Here is a 16,751-nt window from a genome sequence, read left to right as displayed (position 1 = left end):
GTACTTCCAAGACCCCATTTGGACAGTGGTCCGGGCAAAATTTATCATAATGAGTAACCATAATAGTAGGCAGCAGTTCTATGTAACTGACGTGTACCAAGAGAAGACCAGGCAATGAACAGGGCCACAGGGTCTTTCTTCATCTCAGTCCCTGAATACACACACACACAGAGAATAGTGTTTCTGAACCCTGGCAGCAGCCCTTCTCTCCCCTTGTTCATACTTGTCTCACCCTTGGATTGGAGCAGACCAGGGTGTGGTACAATCCAAGGATCACAGGATGTTTGTGTTTCTGTCCAGGTTAGAGCTGCTGTCACCAGCCCTGCACCTCCTCAGGATGGTGCTGGGGTTCCCTGCCTAAGCCTAAAGCTGTTGAACGGGTCTGCTGGTGCCTCTGGACCCCTAGAACCACCAGCCATGAATCTGTGTTGGAATGAAATCAAAAAGAAGTCTCACAACCTCCGGTAAGAAACAGGTATCTTGGGGAATTGGCTTGGATGGTGTTGGGCTCCTTTTGCTGCTGCAGCCTGTCCTCCTTTCAGCCTGTGCCTCCCCCTTTCCTCAGCCCACCCACTTCTCCTCGCTTACCTACGCTGGCTCTAGGGAGAGAGCCTTGCTTAGAAGTCAGGAGACTTGGATCTGAGCCTCAGTTTTAAGTAGATGTGTCACCCTGAATGACTTGAGTTCTTGAAATGTTAGCTTCCATTTGTTTTTGTTTTTATATGGGAAAAAAAAAATGAGTGGAGAAATCATGCCTGTTTTAACTACCTCATAGGGATTCAAATCATATGTGGAAATGCTTTCTAAACTTAAAAGTGCTGATGTATAAATGAAGGGGATGATGGCTCCCTTCTCCTCTTCCTCTCATAGCTGTCCTACGTCTTGGTAGGTCTCATCTGTTCACTTCCCCATCCTTTTATGTTCTATCCATAAGTTTTCAGCCCACGTATTTCTCCCCAAACTAAGGGTGGCTCTGTAAGAGCCTAAAGGCAATCTCTTTCTCAGTTGATCAGTTTTCCATGGCCGTCTGTGCATGCCTGCCACTTTTCTTCTCCACCCTCTATCATCAAAGTCCATGTTTCTGGCCTCTTGTGAGCTTTGGTAGGGGTGACGCATTGTGAATGTGTTGAAAGAATGCAGGCTTTGGAGTCAGGTAAACCTGAGTTTAAATCATAGCTCTATCAGTGACTTAACTGTGTGACCTTTGGGAATCTATCTACCCTTTCTGGGCAATAGGAATGCCTACCTGATAAGGTTGTTGTAAGAATTAGTTGAAGCAATAATTTAGTTAAAGATCTTGGCCTAGGTGGTGGTGGTGGTGGGGGGTGGCAATGAATAAAGATAGTTATTATTGTCAGCCAAGGGGAATGGCTTCATGGCTACACACATCCTTGGCCAGCCTCCAGCTTCCTACCATGGTTCATTTGGAGGGCAGCGGGGTGGGAGGGCAGACAGAGATGATTATACAGTACAGATTTTTCTGTTTCAAAATCTCAGACCTCTAGCCAGTGATCCTTCGGGTCGCACGGGCTGTTATATTCGTATGCATCCTTGCACATGTGTATGACTAACTCAGCCACCCAACTTGCCCTTTCCACTTACTGAATCCTCTTCTCCTCAGAAGGCAGTTCAGAACAGCCTCTCTGGGTGAGCAGTTTGGGGTGACTTGAATTCTACCAGAGCAAGAGGGGAATCAGACAGCTGTCACCTCTAATGCCCTTGCTCAGTTTCCTCCCCTTCCCAGCCTGACATTTGGCATGCAACTGAAGTAACTGAGATCTACAAAGTGACATTTTAAGCCATTCAAATTTGGGATGCCTCTACACCCATGGTTCTACCATGGTTTTAGTACTGTGCTCCATGTGGAGGTGCTTTGGGAACCTCTGTGGGTGAGTAAGAGGGAAGACCCCAGGCCTCCTCCCACTTGAACCAGAAAAACTCCTCTTGAAATTGTTTTCTATATTAAGGTTCCACATAACTTAGTTTGGAAAAAAAATGTTTTGCCACTTAATAAGACTGAACATCACTGGTTTTACCCATTGTGTGCAGCGCTCGCCTAGAGGCCTTCTCAGACCACAGTGGAAAGCTTCAGCTCCCTCTTCAAGAGATTATTGACTGGCTCAGCCAAAAGGATGAGGAGTTGTCAGCTCAGCTGCCCCTACAAGGAGATGTGGCCCTGGTGCAACAGGAGAAGGAGACACATGCGGTAGGTTAGAATCAGAGAAGCCATGGTGTGTAGCCTCTCAGCTGGGGAGGAATCCCTTCTGCAGTACCTTGACAGACACCCAGCTCTGCTTAGACACGTAAATGAATAGGAGGCTGTATGCAGTCCTACTAGTCTGTGGCTAGCATGCCACAGCCTGAGTCAAATATTTTCTTTCTACCCCTCTCATCAAATTCTGGCCTCCCTTAAAATACTGCCATGATTTTTAATGGGAACATGGGGAAATGAACATAATATAATGTTAAGTGAAAAAACAGGATACAATACTAAGTGCACGTGGACCTCAATTGTATAAAAATGTAGTGTGATGTTTACATACATATAACAGCATAGGAAGGAACTATATCAAAATGTTAACAATGGTTAACTCTAGGTAATAAAATTAGAGTTCTTAAATTTCTTCTTTATATCTTTCTCAAATTTCTAGTATTTCTGTGATATATATTACTGCTGTAGTTGAAATACTTCTTAAAATGACTACAGAATGAAATATAATACAGCAATAAAATAAACTATAACTGCATGCCACAGCATGGGTGAATCTTTTTTTTTTTTCATGGGTGAATCTTACAGACAGTATGTTGAGGGAAAAAAGCCAGATACAAAAAGAGTACATACTGTACGATTCCACTTACACAAAGTTTAAAAATAGGCAAAACTAATCAGTGGTTTTACAAGTAAGGATCGTGGTCAACTTTGCGGGAGGGGAGGGAGGGAGGGGTGGGGTGTGAAGGTGAGATAATGACCAGTAGGGGCCACGGGGGATGCTGGTAGAGTTCTGTTTCATAATCTCAGTACTGGTTACATCAAGATGTACACTTTTAATTTGTGTACTCTGTATATATTTCAACCAAAAATTTAATTATAATTTTAATATAAATCCTGCCTATCTTGGTTTTGATTTCCTTAAGACCCTTACAGGAAGCTTTCTGAGTCTTCTGGAGAACCAAGATCCCCAATTTTTCTCTACCCTGTGGCATAGACAGACAAATTTCATACGAAACAGACCTTCCAGCGTCAGAGTTATTTTTCTGCCTGTTAGGAGGATTGCTCAACTTTTTGTCCGGGTAGCCCAAAGATACCTGATAATGCCAAAGAATCAAGTCACACTGAGAAGAAGAAAGGTTGTCAATTGCAGGATGGAAGGTAGAGTGATTGAAAGACTTTCCTTTCCTCTTGACCATGTTGTTAAACTTTATAGGCCTTTATGGAAGAAGTCAAGTCTCGGGGCCCCTACATCTATTCTGTTTTGGAGTCAGCTCAGGCCTTCCTGTCCCAACACCCATTTGAGGAATTAGAGGAGCCTCATTCTGAGAGCAAAGGTAGGTGATCTTCTGTTTTTCCCACTTCTTCTTGAGCTATGTACTGCTGAACAGACACCCTCCTGCCTTCCTCAAACTCATTCTCCGACCTATTATCCAGGAGGATAGTTTCCCCCAGGAGTCCATTCAAAGCTGGGGAGAAGCAAGATTCCTACTGCAGGAAAAAGCCAAGAGAATAGAGCCTGGGGCAGGAATCAACAGTTGTGTGGCCCAAAGCTGTATGTGGCTCTTTGGAGCAGCATGTGTGGCCTTTTAATGAGATTTGGAAAAGAAAAAATAATACCACTCAAATGAATTGAATTGACTCAGTGAATAAAAGTACCAATATGTCCTTTAAAAACATAGTGGTAGCTGGGTGTAGTGGCTCACGTCTGTAATCCCAGCTCTTTGGGAGGCTTGGGATCACCTGAGCCCAGGATTTTGAGACCAGCCTGGGCAACATAGTGAGACCCCCATCTCTACAAAAATTTTTTAAAAATTAGCTAGGTTTTGTGGTGTGTACCTGTAGTCCCAGCTACTTGAGAGGTTGAGGTGGGAGGATCATTTGAGCCCAGAAGTTTAAGGCTGCAATGAGCTATGATTGCTTCACTGCATTCCAGCCTAGGCAACAGAACAAGACCCTGACTCTGAAAATAAATAAAATAAAATAATAAAAATTTTTAAAAATACTGCTTTATTCCAACATCGAGGGACATGCAAACAAGTGAATAATAAACCTTTATAAAATCTAAAAAGTTAGGTGATGATTGCCTTTGAAAGGAAAATTGACTATGACTCTTTGGGTTTTTTTTGGTTTTTGTCTTTGTTATTGAGACAGCCTCTCGCTCTGTAACCCAGGCTAGAGTGCAGTGGTGTGATCATGGTTTACTGTAGCCTTGACTTCCCAGGCCCAAGGGATCCTCCTGCCTCAGCCTCCTGAGTAGCTGGGACTATATGCACACCCAGCTAATTTTTGTATTTTTTGTAGAGACCAGGTCTCGCCATGTTGGCCAGGCTGGTCTTGAACTGTTGGGCTTAAGCGACCCGCCTTCCTTGGCCTCCCAAAGTGTTAGAATTATAGACATGAGCCACTGCGCCTAGCCAACTGTGACTGTTTGATACTGACTCTGATGACTTCTAGCCCCTTCCCTTGGTAGAGAGGGCCACTCTGGTCTAGATTCAAATAGGGCAGCAGGGTAGGATTCATAGTGACTAGATCTGAGTGGTGGTCCAGCAAGCCATTTTCTCCAAAAAGAATCCTCAACCCTCTGAGATAGATTGTGAATAGCCTGAAAGGCCCCTTCATGAATTGAGACCTTTGTGAATGCTGTATGATGTCTCAGTTTCCTTCTGGCCCCTCAATGGGATGGCTAGTACTTAACTTGATACCCAATGGGCCTCAGATAGGACAAGCTCTAGAGAGAGCGGCACAATTCTAGTTAGCCTAGGGCTCTGGGCTCTGAATCTTCTGAGGAGAGATCTGAGGGAAGAAGAAATCTACAGATTAAGAGCCTAGGTGGAAAAGCTGGGACTTTATACCAACTTCTCCTGGGCTGGGCCTTCATAAAATGCCTCCCTTTGGATGGAAGTTGGCAACAGAAACTAATGCAAAATCACATTCCATGGTCATATGAGTAGGGCTCTAGATGGTTTGCCTCACTATACCTCTTAAAATGTCTTACCTTTTCATTTCCTACTGTTTTAAAATCTGAGGAAATCCTTTATGATACAGTAAGTGGAAAAAAACGATATGGTCTCTTGGCTGTGGTGGTGGATATGTAAACCAACGCATGTGATAAAATCACGTAGAAGTAAACACACATGTACACACACACGTGCGCACAAATGAATACAAGTAAAACTGGGGAACCTGTGACAAAATTCGCAGATTATGTCAGTGTCGATATTCTGATTGTGATATTGTACTGTAGTTTTGCAAGATGTTATCATTTGGGGAAACTGAGTAAAGGGTACATGAAATCTCTGTGTTATTACTTATATCTGCTTATGATTTAAAAATAAACAGCTTTTTAAAAAATGTGAATGTATTAAAGAACTTAACCATGGAAAAATATGTATTTGTGTATATATGAATATATGCACAAACATGCCCACATGTGCACACACACATGCACACACATTTTATAAAGGGCTGTCTCTCTCTTTCTCTGGGCTGACCCTGTCTGGTTGACCCAACCTGACTTCCCGCCTCTTCTTGCAGATACCTCCCCTAAACAGCGGATCCAGAATCTCAGTCGCTTTGTGTGGAAGCAGGCGACGGTGGCCAGTGAACTATGGGAGAAGCTGACAGCCCGCTGTGTGGACCAGCACCGTCACATTGAGCGCACTCTGGAGCAGCTCTTGGAGATCCAAGGGGCAATGGAGGAACTAAGCACTACTCTGACCCAAGCTGAGGGAGTCCGAGCCACTTGGGAGCCCATTGGGGATCTCTTCATTGATTCACTCCCAGAGCACATCCAGGCTCTTAAGGTATGCAGCCCCCCTCCACTGGCTACAGTCCATCCTAAGACCTGACACTCTCCCCAGACCCTGACAATGTTTCTGCTGCTGAGACTCCATTGTTGGCCTGGACTACAACTGAGCTGCTGTCAGTTTATGTGCTAGATTTGGGGTTGGTTTGGCTGGAGTCTCTTCTGTTTTTCTACTTTCTTCTCTTTTCCTGGTGTTTTCTGAGAGGAGGAGAAGAGGAGGATAAAAACAGTGGCCACCCACACCTTAGTCTGGTTGCCCTAATGGGCAAGTACTAGGCTGTGTTATTGAAACCAAACCTGTAGGTGAAGAGGGAAGAGTAGAGGTAAATGACTAATGGTTCTTCTTTCCCACTCTGTCTGCTGTGGGACTTGGGTCCTGGTTCTCCAGCTATTCAAAGAAGAATTCTCCCCCATGAAAGATGGAGTAAAGTTGGTGAATGATCTGGCCCACCAACTGGCCATTTCTGATGTGCACTTGTCAATGGAGAATTCCCAGGCCCTGGAACAGATCAACATCCGATGGAAACAACTACAGGTAGAAGAGCAGCCTGGAGTGAACCATGGGGAGGTGCCTCCATATAACTAGGCTTGAGGGAAACTTCTTCAGGGGTATTGAAATGGGATCTGCATGGGAAAAGAGGAATGGAGAATGTGGGGCTAGAGAATGGGCTTTTCAACCTCTAAGCTGCAGGGAATGATTGAAATGAAGAAGATTCTTTCTGGATTTGGGCACTCAGGGTAGACAGGGACAGGGGAAGAGTGACTATGGCCTGGAATTAGGGATGCTCTGCTGTGACCCTTGGGAGTTCTGGGGGATGGCTAGGAGTTGGGTGATGGTGGGAGAGGCTGGAACCAGAGAAAAGCCAGCCTCTGAGGGAGCTCATAAAGATTCCTGGAGGCACCTGGGGATCCCACTCTAAATAGCTGGAATGAATCTACTGACCTCACCCTGTTCTTTCCATAGGCGTCAGTTAGTGAGAGGCTTAAGCAGCTCCAGGATGCCCATCGGGACTTTGGGCCTGGGTCACAGCACTTTCTCTCCTGTACGTGAACCAAACTGGACTCCACTTAGCAGAACCTCAGCCATCTTCCTGGAGAGTCTATTGTTATCCCCTGGGGCCCTGGTGGGAGCCCAGTATACCTTGACATCTGAGAAGCAGTAAGGATAAAACAGTGTGGTATAGCGGTTAAAAGAACAGTCTGTTGGCCAAACATGGTGGCTCACGCCTGTAATCCCAGCACTTTGGGAGGCTGAGGCAGGCAGATCACCTGAGGTCAGGAGTTTGAGACCAACCTGGCCAAGATGGCAAAACTCCATCTATTAAAAATACAAAAGTTAGCTGGGCGTGGTGGTGGGTGCCTGTAATCCCAGCTACTCGGGAGGCTGAGACAGGAGAATCGCTTGAACCTGGGAGGTAGAGGTTGCAGCCTGGACAACAAGAGTGAAACTCTGTCTCAAAAAAAAAAAAGTCTGAAATTAGAGAGATCTGGGTCTGAGGCACAACATCTCAACCTATTTTTTTGAACTGTGCAAGCTCAGAAAAATAGCTTACTCTTTCTGAGCCTCAATTTTCCCATCTTTAAAAAGAAGGAAAAAATTTTACCTAGCTCATCAGGTTATGGGAATTGATGACTTTATTTTTTCAATAATATTTATTGAGGGCCTTCTATGGCCCAGATACTGTTCTAGGCACTGGGGCTGCATCAGTTAACAAAACACACAGAAATCCTTAGACAGCTTATGTTCTAGCTAGGGAAACCAGACCACAAATGAATAAGTAAAATATATCTAAGGTTACTTGGTGACAAGGGCTGTGGGAAAAAATAAAGCAGGGAAGGTGTGGATAGGGAGTACTGGACTTAAGCGGGGAGGTGTTGCAATTTCGAACAGGGTGGTTAGCAGAGGTCTCACTGAGAAGGTGGCAATTGAGCAGAAGTGTAAAGGAGGTGAAGGGATGAACTGTGTGGATGATAGTTGAGGGAAGGACATACCAGGCAAAGGCAACAGCGTATGCCACACCCTTAAGGAAGGGATATGCCCGAGTAACAGCAAGGAGAGCAGAGAGCAGAGGAGTAGGGTAGGCCGGAGCATGTAAGGTCTTGTAGACGATGGGAGGAACTTCAGATTTTATTTTCAATACAATGGAGAAACATTGACAGGGTTTGAGCAAAGGGATGGCATGATCTGCCTTATGTTTCAACAGAGTCAGGGTGTCAAGAAGAGACTACTGGGGAGCAAGAGTGGGAACAGGGAGGCCTGTTTGGAGGTACATTGCAATAATCCAGGTGAGGGATTGTAGTGGCCCAGACTCGGGGGCTGGTATCAGTGGAGATGGTGAGAATATACAGAGGAAAATGAGATATGCACACAAAGCAAGGAGCATAGTATCTGGCACATAGTAGGAGCTCAGTAAATGTTAACTGTGGTTAAAGTTGTTGCTATTATAAATTGGCATACAGCTATACCTGCAGGCAGAGGATTCTTGTACCCAGCAAAACTGAAGTGAGTAGGTTGACCATGTAACCTGAGCCACTGCTGGAAGATCCAAAAGATAAAGACACAGGCAGAGAGAAGCATGAGTTTCCAGAGTTCCTCATGAGAGAGAGAAATGGGCAGTCCCATTCCCCACAGTCCTACATGACCGAGAAGCCTCACCTTCTAGGGGAAGGGCTTTGAGCCCTAAGAGGAAAAGGAGTCTGCTTCATATCTGTAGTAGTAATCCAGCTGCCTGCAGCTGATGGGTAGAAATGGTAGTCTGTTCAGGGAGAAGATTGTCAGGATGGCCAAGGCCAAGTATTCCTGTTCATGTCCTTGCCACATCTCTGGTATGCTGGGATATTGGTGACAACCTTCTTCTCCTTGCTTTGCCCTAACATCAGGGAGAGAAGCGTGTTAATTAGAAGTGTTTTCCCCACCTTCAGAGGCTGTTAAGAGCTGGCAATGAAATTCAGACATCCCCTTTTGGGCTTGACCACCTCTTTGGGAGGATAGAGCAAGGGAGTGGCTAGGGGCCTGAAGAGCATTAGTGGCCAACTTTTTTTCTCTTTCTCTTCTCCTTTACCAGCCTCTGTCCAGGTTCCCTGGGAAAGAGCAATTTCACCCAATAAAGTTCCCTACTACATCAAGTGAGTGACCATCTGAATCAGAAGTGGGTCGGTTACCTGCCCACCCCCTCCCTCTCCTGTCCTTTTGCTACCTGTCCTTGTCACTCTGTTGGGATTCCTCCATCCAGTTCGGTTTTTCTCCTACTCATCTCAAGATCTCAAGATTCTACCTGGGTGAAGGTGAACCCTTGGGCTTTGGCATCTTGGGTTCACCCTTGAATCCTGCAGCTTTTTGCATCCAACCTGTCACTGAGTGGTGTGCACACCTGTGTGTGAGGGTGGGTGGGTGGTATAGATGCTGGTGCTATTGATGCTTTTGTTTGTAGCCACCAGGCTCAGACCACATGCTGGGACCATCCCAAGATGACAGAGTTATACCAAACCCTAGGTAAGAATGTGGGCTTCCTGTGTAGGGCAGGCTTATACACAGCTGCCTTTGTCCTATGATGTCCATCTACAGATGAATGGATAAAGAAAATGTGGCATATCCATGTAATGGAATATTATTCAGCCTTTAGAAAGAAGGACATACTGCCATTTGAAACAATCTGGATCAATCTGGAGGACATTGTGCTAAGTGAAATAAGCCAGACACAAAAGGCAAATACCACATGATCTCATGTATACAAGGAATCTAAAATAGTCAAACTCATAGAAGCAGAGAGTAAAATGGTGGCTGCCAGTGGCTGAGGGGAGGCGTAAATGGGGAAATATTGGTCAAGAGTACAAAGAAGTTTCAATTATGCAAATGGATAAGTCCTAGAGATCTACTGTGCAGCCTAGTACCTACACTGAACAGTACTGGATTGCATCCTTAAAAACTTGCTAAGAAGGTAGATCTTATGTTAAGTGTTCTTACAGAAAAAAACAATAAAGAGGGTAGTTGGAACTTTTTGGAAGTGATGGATGTACTAATGGCATAGATTGTGGTGATGAATTCATAGATGTATACTTGTCTCCAAACTCATCAACTTGTAGACATTGAATCTGTACAGCTTTTTGTATGTCAACTATACCTCAATAAAGTAGTTTAGAAAAGAATAGAAGAGAATCACAGTCAATAAGCAGGTGGGAGAGGGAATGAGTGCCTCATTGTTTCTCCAACAGCCTTCCTTCCTTTACCCTCTGCACCTTTCTCAACTGGAGGCTCTACGTTGCCTCCTGGACCATGTTATCAATGCATTAATGAATTATTCTTACAGATGCTTTGAAAGACTTTCCAGGCTGTGATGAGTGTGACTTTTGCATGCCTTATCTTTGTCAAAGAGAAACTCATCTTTATGTTCCACCTTTTATCCATGCTGATGCACGTGACTACAGTTCATTCTTTTTCACCACTGTAGAATATTCCATTGTATATAGCACAGTTTCTTTATCCATTCTGCTATTGACAGACACGTGGGTCATTTCTTGTTTGAAGCTAATAAGGGTGATACTGCTGAGGAGGTTCTAATATGTGTTTTCCAGTGCATGTGTGCAAGAATTTCTCTGGGGCATGTTTTTCAATCTGCAGGTCATAACATCATTTTAGTGTATTGTGACAAACATTTTAAAAAATTGAAATAAAACCAGGAAATATTAACAGGCAACAGATCCTTAGCAAGAGTCATAGTTGGTATTAATTTTGTTGTTTTCACTCTAATCCAATCTAGTAAGGAATTGCTTCCTGAAATGTTTGATTTAGTTATTTTTACATATATACATGTATGCTATACAATGAATTTGATACTGTAAGTCTTGATCAAAAAGCATTTGCAAGTCACTGCTCTGGGATATATAGCTGGCTGGGTGGTGGGATATATGACTGTTCCATTTTACTAGGTAATACCAAGTTGTTTTCCAAAATGATTGTGTCAGTTCACACTTTCACTGGCAGTTCTCATTCATCCACATTCTTGTTGACACTTGCTATTGTCAGACTTCTAGTCATTGCTAGTCTGGTGGGTGTAGAATGGTATCTTATTGTGGCTTTAACTTGAATTTTTCTGATCTGAGTGGGTCTCTCTCCGTTCTTTGCAGCCGATCTGAACAACATTAAGTTCTCAGCTTATCGCACTGCCATGAAGCTCCGCAGAGTCCAGAAAGCCCTGCGCCGTACGTCTCCTGTTGCACTTCCATATGGCGTTCACCACACCTCTCTTGTTCCTCATTTGTCTGCTGTTTCTCATTTTCATCCCACCTTGGTCAGGGTTGTTGATTGGCTTGGTGAAAACTCTCCAAAGCTTGCAATATGCTAGCTGTCAACTTCTGCTCTTCCCAATTCCCTTCTACTCTCACTAAATCCCAGACGTGTTTCCAAATTAACCCCACTGTTAACCTCCTCCTTGACCCTTTTCCCATGTTCAGTATGCATAACCAAGCAATTACTTTGTGATAGGAAGTACCCCAACCCATGATTTGCCATCTTGGGGTTATTGGATATGGCAGCAAAACTGTTGAAGCAAGTATTAGTGATTAGGGAACAGTGTGGCTGCAGATATAATATGCCTTCTGGCCTTTCTCAGAGACACTATTCATTCAAGCTTCCTGGCTTAGGCATGTCTAGCTAGGCTGAGCCAGCATTTGGGGGTAATTAAGATGTCCTCTTGATGTATGTCACATTTCCCCAGCCACACCTGAACCTTCATTGCTGGTGTCTAGGTTCTCAGAACAAAATTCGTAGACAAACCTATTTGCAGTTGAAATTCACGTAAAGGCAGAGAAACTTAAAATGAGATTTGAACCCTTGGGAGTTAGTACAACAAAGGAGATGAGTTTACTCATGTCCCACCATCTTTTTGAAACTGATGTCAAAGAACATTGGGTATAAAAACATGTTGGGTTAATTTGAGGGACATTTTTCTGCCTTCTCCCTCCTTGGATGAGGGTCTTAGTAAAGGACAAGCTTGTATCATATTTGCAAATGGTTGATCTGGAGATTGAATCAAATTTGGTGATCCTGGTGGCTTTATCTCTCTATTTAATCCCTGGGGTTGTACTTTTGGCTATATTTTTTCCCCTTCTTTCCTTCCCAGTGGACCTAGTAACTTTAACCACAGCCCTGGAAATCTTCAGTGAGCATGATCTGCAGGCCAGTGAGCACGTGATGGATGTGGTGGAGGTCATTCACTGCCTGACTGCTTTATATGAGCGGCTGGAGGAGGAAAGAGGCATCCTGGTCAATGTGCCACTCTGTGTGGACATGAGCCTCAATTGGCTCCTCAATGTTTTTGATAGGTAAGGGCTTTCATCTCTGGAAGCCTCTAGGATAAAATTCTATGGGATATCTCAAGTGGGCCTGGTGGAAAGGTGTTGCTCCCATAGTAGACTTGGACCCAGCTCAACTTGGGGCATGGTTGGAACAGGGCCCTGCTGGGATCAACTTTGTGAGGGAAATGATTGCCAAGATGTTAACCCTTTACATACATTCACGTTCTTACTCTCTTCTTTTAAACCTAGTGGTCGCAGCGGAAAGATGCGGGCATTGTCTTTTAAGACTGGCATTGCATGCTTGTGTGGCACAGAAGTGAAGGAAAAACTTCAGTGTGAGTATAACTCCAAAGTGTGGCGTGGTGTTGGGTGGAGGGTGAGGTGTTGCAGGGAGGAGGAAGGGTGTAAGATAAGAAGATGGTACATCTTATGACTCAGCAGAGGGCTACTTGGGCTACCTTATGATGCTTCTTGGTTCATGCTATTGCAAAGAACACATGACAGTCAAAGGACAAGAAGGGCCTAAGGCCTATTACTATTCCCAGTGTTACTCCAGTGGGCTTCGTTCCTTCTGATCTCATGGAAGTACTTAGTCAGGATCTATGTTGGCATCTTGAAGTACCCAGGGCCCTGATGTTCTGGTTTCATTTCCCTGTGGCCTATCAGGCTTAGCCCTCTTCCAGTCTGAAGCTCAAGCCATGTCACTAGCGACTTCTATACATGGGCAGGACACAGTAATCCCCATTATCTGGGAAGTGGACACTACATTTGTCTGTAGTTTTTTGCCTCTCTGGCTTATAGTACCTTTGCTTTCCCCTCTATTCTCCATCTTATGTTCAGCATTTTGAACTTTTTAGAAGCAGCATGATTCGTTTTTGAGTCTTAATGTGTGTTGACCACTCTGCTAAATGGGGTGAGTGCTAAGTTAAATTAGACATGGTCCCTGCTTCCAAAGGTTTACAGTCCAGAGGAGGAGATGGAAGTATACAGAAAGCATTTTTTAGAAAGCACTGATGAGAATAATGCAAATGGCCAAGAATATGTCCTATATCAGATCACAGAAGAGAGACAGATGACAGCAGTCTGGAAAAACTTTACAGGGAAGAGAACTTTTCCAAACATGTTCATGGCTATGATATTATGTATTTCTCTCAACATGTCTTTGCGATGGGATGAACAGTAATTATTTATCATCAATTTAAAAGTAAGGAAACTGGGCTGGGCATGGTGGCTCATGCCTGTAATCCCAGCACTTTGGGAAGCTGAGGTGAGAGGATCGCTTGAGCCCAGAAGTTCAAGACCAGCCTAGACAACACAGTGAGACTCCATCTCTAATTTTAAAAAGTAAGGAAACTGCAGCATAGAGAGCTTCATGACTTACCCTGATTCTACAACTAGTCAGTAATGGACCCAGAACTCGAACCTAGGCTCTCTGCCTTCTATTTCTGTGTATTTTCTAGGCCTTAGGCAAGGTGTGAAGCAGACAGAGAATAACGTCTTGAGGAGGTTGGCTAAGGCTGGATTGGGGTGGAAGGGAACGGTCCTAGAAGGGCTTAAAAAACCCATATACAAAGATAAGTATCACAGTATATTGCACAACCACTTAGAGGTAATTTTTAGATGATCAGATGTCTTGAATTAGCTTCCCTTTTTGGATTATACATGCCCAGTGTTTCCTTCCATTTGTGTGGACAATTGAGAGATTACTGCAGTGTTAGACCACATAAACAGGAGAGGTTATGACAACCTGACTGTGACTCATGTTTAGCTGCCCCTGAGCCCTTACCCTCATCCTGCTTCTGGAAGTATTTGTTTTCCAAACAGTATCACATCTGTGTCTAGCATTGCTTTTAACACACAGTGCACTTGATATATCTCTCTTTCTTTCTTTTTTTCTCTCTCTCTCTCTCTCACTCACTCTTTCTCCCCCTCCCCCTTATATTCTCTCTTTGTGTCTGCCTGGTTTTTCTCTCTGAACTCAGAGAATGCTCTTTTTAGAACTCGGGCTTCTAGAAGGTCAGGGATAGAACTCTATGTAGTCCAGTTTCAAAAGTCATTAGCTCAGGCTGTGCTCTTTCCCTGTTTTTCTTTTCTGCCCTTTCTCCTCACACCATTCTCTGGCCATTCCTGTGTCGGGGTTGGCTATTCTTGACGGTGGGGCCAGCAGACCTCTTCAGCCAAGTGGCCAACTCAGGCAGCCAGTGTGACCAGCGTCATCTCGGTGTCTTGCTTCATGAGGCCATTCAGGTGCCCCGTCAGCTGGGTGAAGTGGCAGCCTTTGGGGGCAGCAACGTGGAGCCCAGTGTCCGTAGTTGCTTCCGTTTTGTGAGTATGGAACTGGGGAGTGGGGGAGGGATGGGAGATTGCAGGTAGGGTGGGAAGAGGGGAAGGAGGACTACGAGCTAGGCTTTTGATCTGAAATATGCAGATGCAAGGAATTTTGTTGGGATGGAACAATGGGGCAGAGAGTTTTCTGGGCTCTAGAATCACAGTCCTGTTGGGGAGGGTGCCAGCTCAACTAGCACAGGGCAGAAGGTGAATATCTCTGGAGAACAGGTCAACCCAGCCCCTGCTGGTTCTGCTGCTCCTCTGAGGACTGCCATTCTAGGGATAAGACACTTTGGGCCTCAGTCATTCCCATTGGTCTTCTTGTTTCCATAGAGCACTGGGAAGCCAGTCATTGAAGCATCCCAGTTCCTGGAGTGGGTTAACTTGGAGCCCCAGTCTATGGTGTGGCTGGCTGTTCTGCATCGGGTCACCATTGCTGAGCAAGTGAAGCATCAGACCAAGTGCTCTATCTGTAGGCAGTGCCCCATCAAGGGGTTCAGGTAGGGAAAACAATACCTGCTGGGATGATAATAATAAATATGTCATGTGACATATAACTCAGATATTATACAATAAAGTATTACCTAATTATTATATCATTACAGCTAGTCTATTGTATATTATTATACTGTTGTAATCCTTTCTTTTTTCTTTTTTCCCTTTTTTATTTTTATTATTTTTTATTTATTTATTTTATTTTATTTTTTTATTGCATTTTAGGTTTTGGGGTACATGTGAAAAACATGCAAGATTGTTGCATGGGTGCATACGTGGCAGTGTGATTTGCTGCCTTCCTCCCCTTCACCTATATATGGCGTTTCTCCCCATGCTATCTCTCCCCAACTCCCCACCCCCCGCTGTCCCCCTCCACTCCCCCCAACAGACCCCAGTGTGTAGTGCTCCCCTCCCTGTGTCCATGTGCTCCCATTGTTCAACACCCGTCTATGAGTGAGAACATGCGATGTTTGATTTTGTGTTCTTGTGTCAGTTTGCTGAGAATGATGGTTTCCAGGTTCATCCATGTCCCTACAAAGGACGCGAACTCATCGTTTTTGATGGCTGCATAATATTCCATGTGTATATGTGCCACATTTTCCCTGTCCAGTCTATCATCGATGGGCATTTGGGTTGGTTCCAGGTCTTTGCTATTGTAAACTGCTGCAATGAACATTCATGTGCATGTGTCCTTATAGTAGAACGATTTATAATCCTTTGGATATATACCCAGTAATGGGATTGCTGGGTCAAATGGAATTTCTATTTCTAGGTCCTTGAGGAATCACCACACTGTCTTCCACAATGGTTGAACTAATTTACACTCCCACCAACAGTGTAAAAGTGTTCCTATTTCTCCACATCCTCTCCAGCATCTATTGTCTCCAGATTCTTTAATGATCGCCGTTCTAAATGGCGTGAGATGGTATCTCAATGTAGTTTTGATTTGCATTTCTCTAATGACCAGTGATGATGAGCATTTTTTCATATGCTTGTTGGCCTCATGTATGTCTTCTTTTGTAAAGTATCTGTTCATATCCTTCGCCCATTTTTGAATGGGCTTGTTTGTTTTGTTCTTGTAAATCTGTTTTAGTTCGTTGTAAATTCTGGATATCAGCCCTTTGTCAGATGGGTAGGCTGCAAAAATTTTTTCCCATTCTGTTGGTTACTGATTCACTCTATTGACTGTTTCTTTTGCCGTGCAGAAGCTGTGGAGTTTGATTAGGTCCCATTTGTCTATTTTGGCTTTTGTTGTCAATGCTTTTGGTGTTTGGGTCATGAAGTCCTTGCCTACGCCTATGTCCTGAATGGTTTTGCCTAGGTTTTCTTCTAGGGTTTTTATGGTGTTAGGTCTTATGTTTAAGTCTTTAATCCATCTGGAGTTAATTTTAGTGTAAGGTGTCAGGAAGGGGTCCAGTTTCTGCTTTCTGCATATGGCTAGCCAGTTTTCCCAACACCACTTATTAAACAGGGAATCCTTTCCCCATTGCTTGTTTTTATCAGGTTTGTCAAAGATCGGATGGTTGTAGATATGCTGTGCTGCCTCCGAGGCCTCTGTTCTGTTCCATTGGTCTATATCTCTGTTTTGGTACCAGTACCATGCTGTTTTGATTACTG

The 16,751-nt window shown here is 44.2% G+C and overlaps 1 protein-coding gene across 6 annotated transcripts in view; it reads left to right on the top strand.

Annotated features, from left to right (window-relative positions):
* The window catches only part of DRP2 (dystrophin related protein 2), a 51,178-nt gene that overhangs the window by 16,120 nt on the left and 18,307 nt on the right, over positions 1 to 16,751 (top strand). For all 6 annotated transcript variants that reach the window (XM_064362517.1, XM_064362526.1, XM_064362503.1 and 3 more), the window contains 13 exons: positions 301 to 464; positions 2,050 to 2,206; positions 3,426 to 3,546; positions 5,747 to 6,015; positions 6,406 to 6,552; positions 6,982 to 7,060; positions 9,083 to 9,143; positions 9,449 to 9,510; positions 11,142 to 11,216; positions 12,137 to 12,338; positions 12,561 to 12,646; positions 14,479 to 14,636; positions 14,973 to 15,139. In XM_064362517.1, coding sequence (XP_064218587.1) covers positions 301 to 464; positions 2,050 to 2,206; positions 3,426 to 3,546; positions 5,747 to 6,015; positions 6,406 to 6,552; positions 6,982 to 7,060; positions 9,083 to 9,143; positions 9,449 to 9,510; positions 11,142 to 11,216; positions 12,137 to 12,338; positions 12,561 to 12,646; positions 14,479 to 14,636; positions 14,973 to 15,139 — 1,748 coding nt within the window. The remainder of the gene's footprint in view (positions 1 to 300; positions 465 to 2,049; positions 2,207 to 3,425; positions 3,547 to 5,746; positions 6,016 to 6,405; positions 6,553 to 6,981; positions 7,061 to 9,082; positions 9,144 to 9,448; positions 9,511 to 11,141; positions 11,217 to 12,136; positions 12,339 to 12,560; positions 12,647 to 14,478; positions 14,637 to 14,972; positions 15,140 to 16,751) is intronic.

The sequence above is a fragment of the Aotus nancymaae genome, unplaced genomic scaffold (assembly GCF_030222135.1).
Source record: "Aotus nancymaae isolate 86718 unplaced genomic scaffold, 86718_ANA_hifiasm-v0.15.2.pri h1tg000004l, whole genome shotgun sequence".
Taxonomy (NCBI): domain Eukaryota; kingdom Metazoa; phylum Chordata; class Mammalia; order Primates; family Aotidae; genus Aotus; species Aotus nancymaae.
The sequence above is the reverse complement of the archived record's forward strand: the minus strand, read 5'-3'. Positions and strand labels throughout refer to the sequence as shown.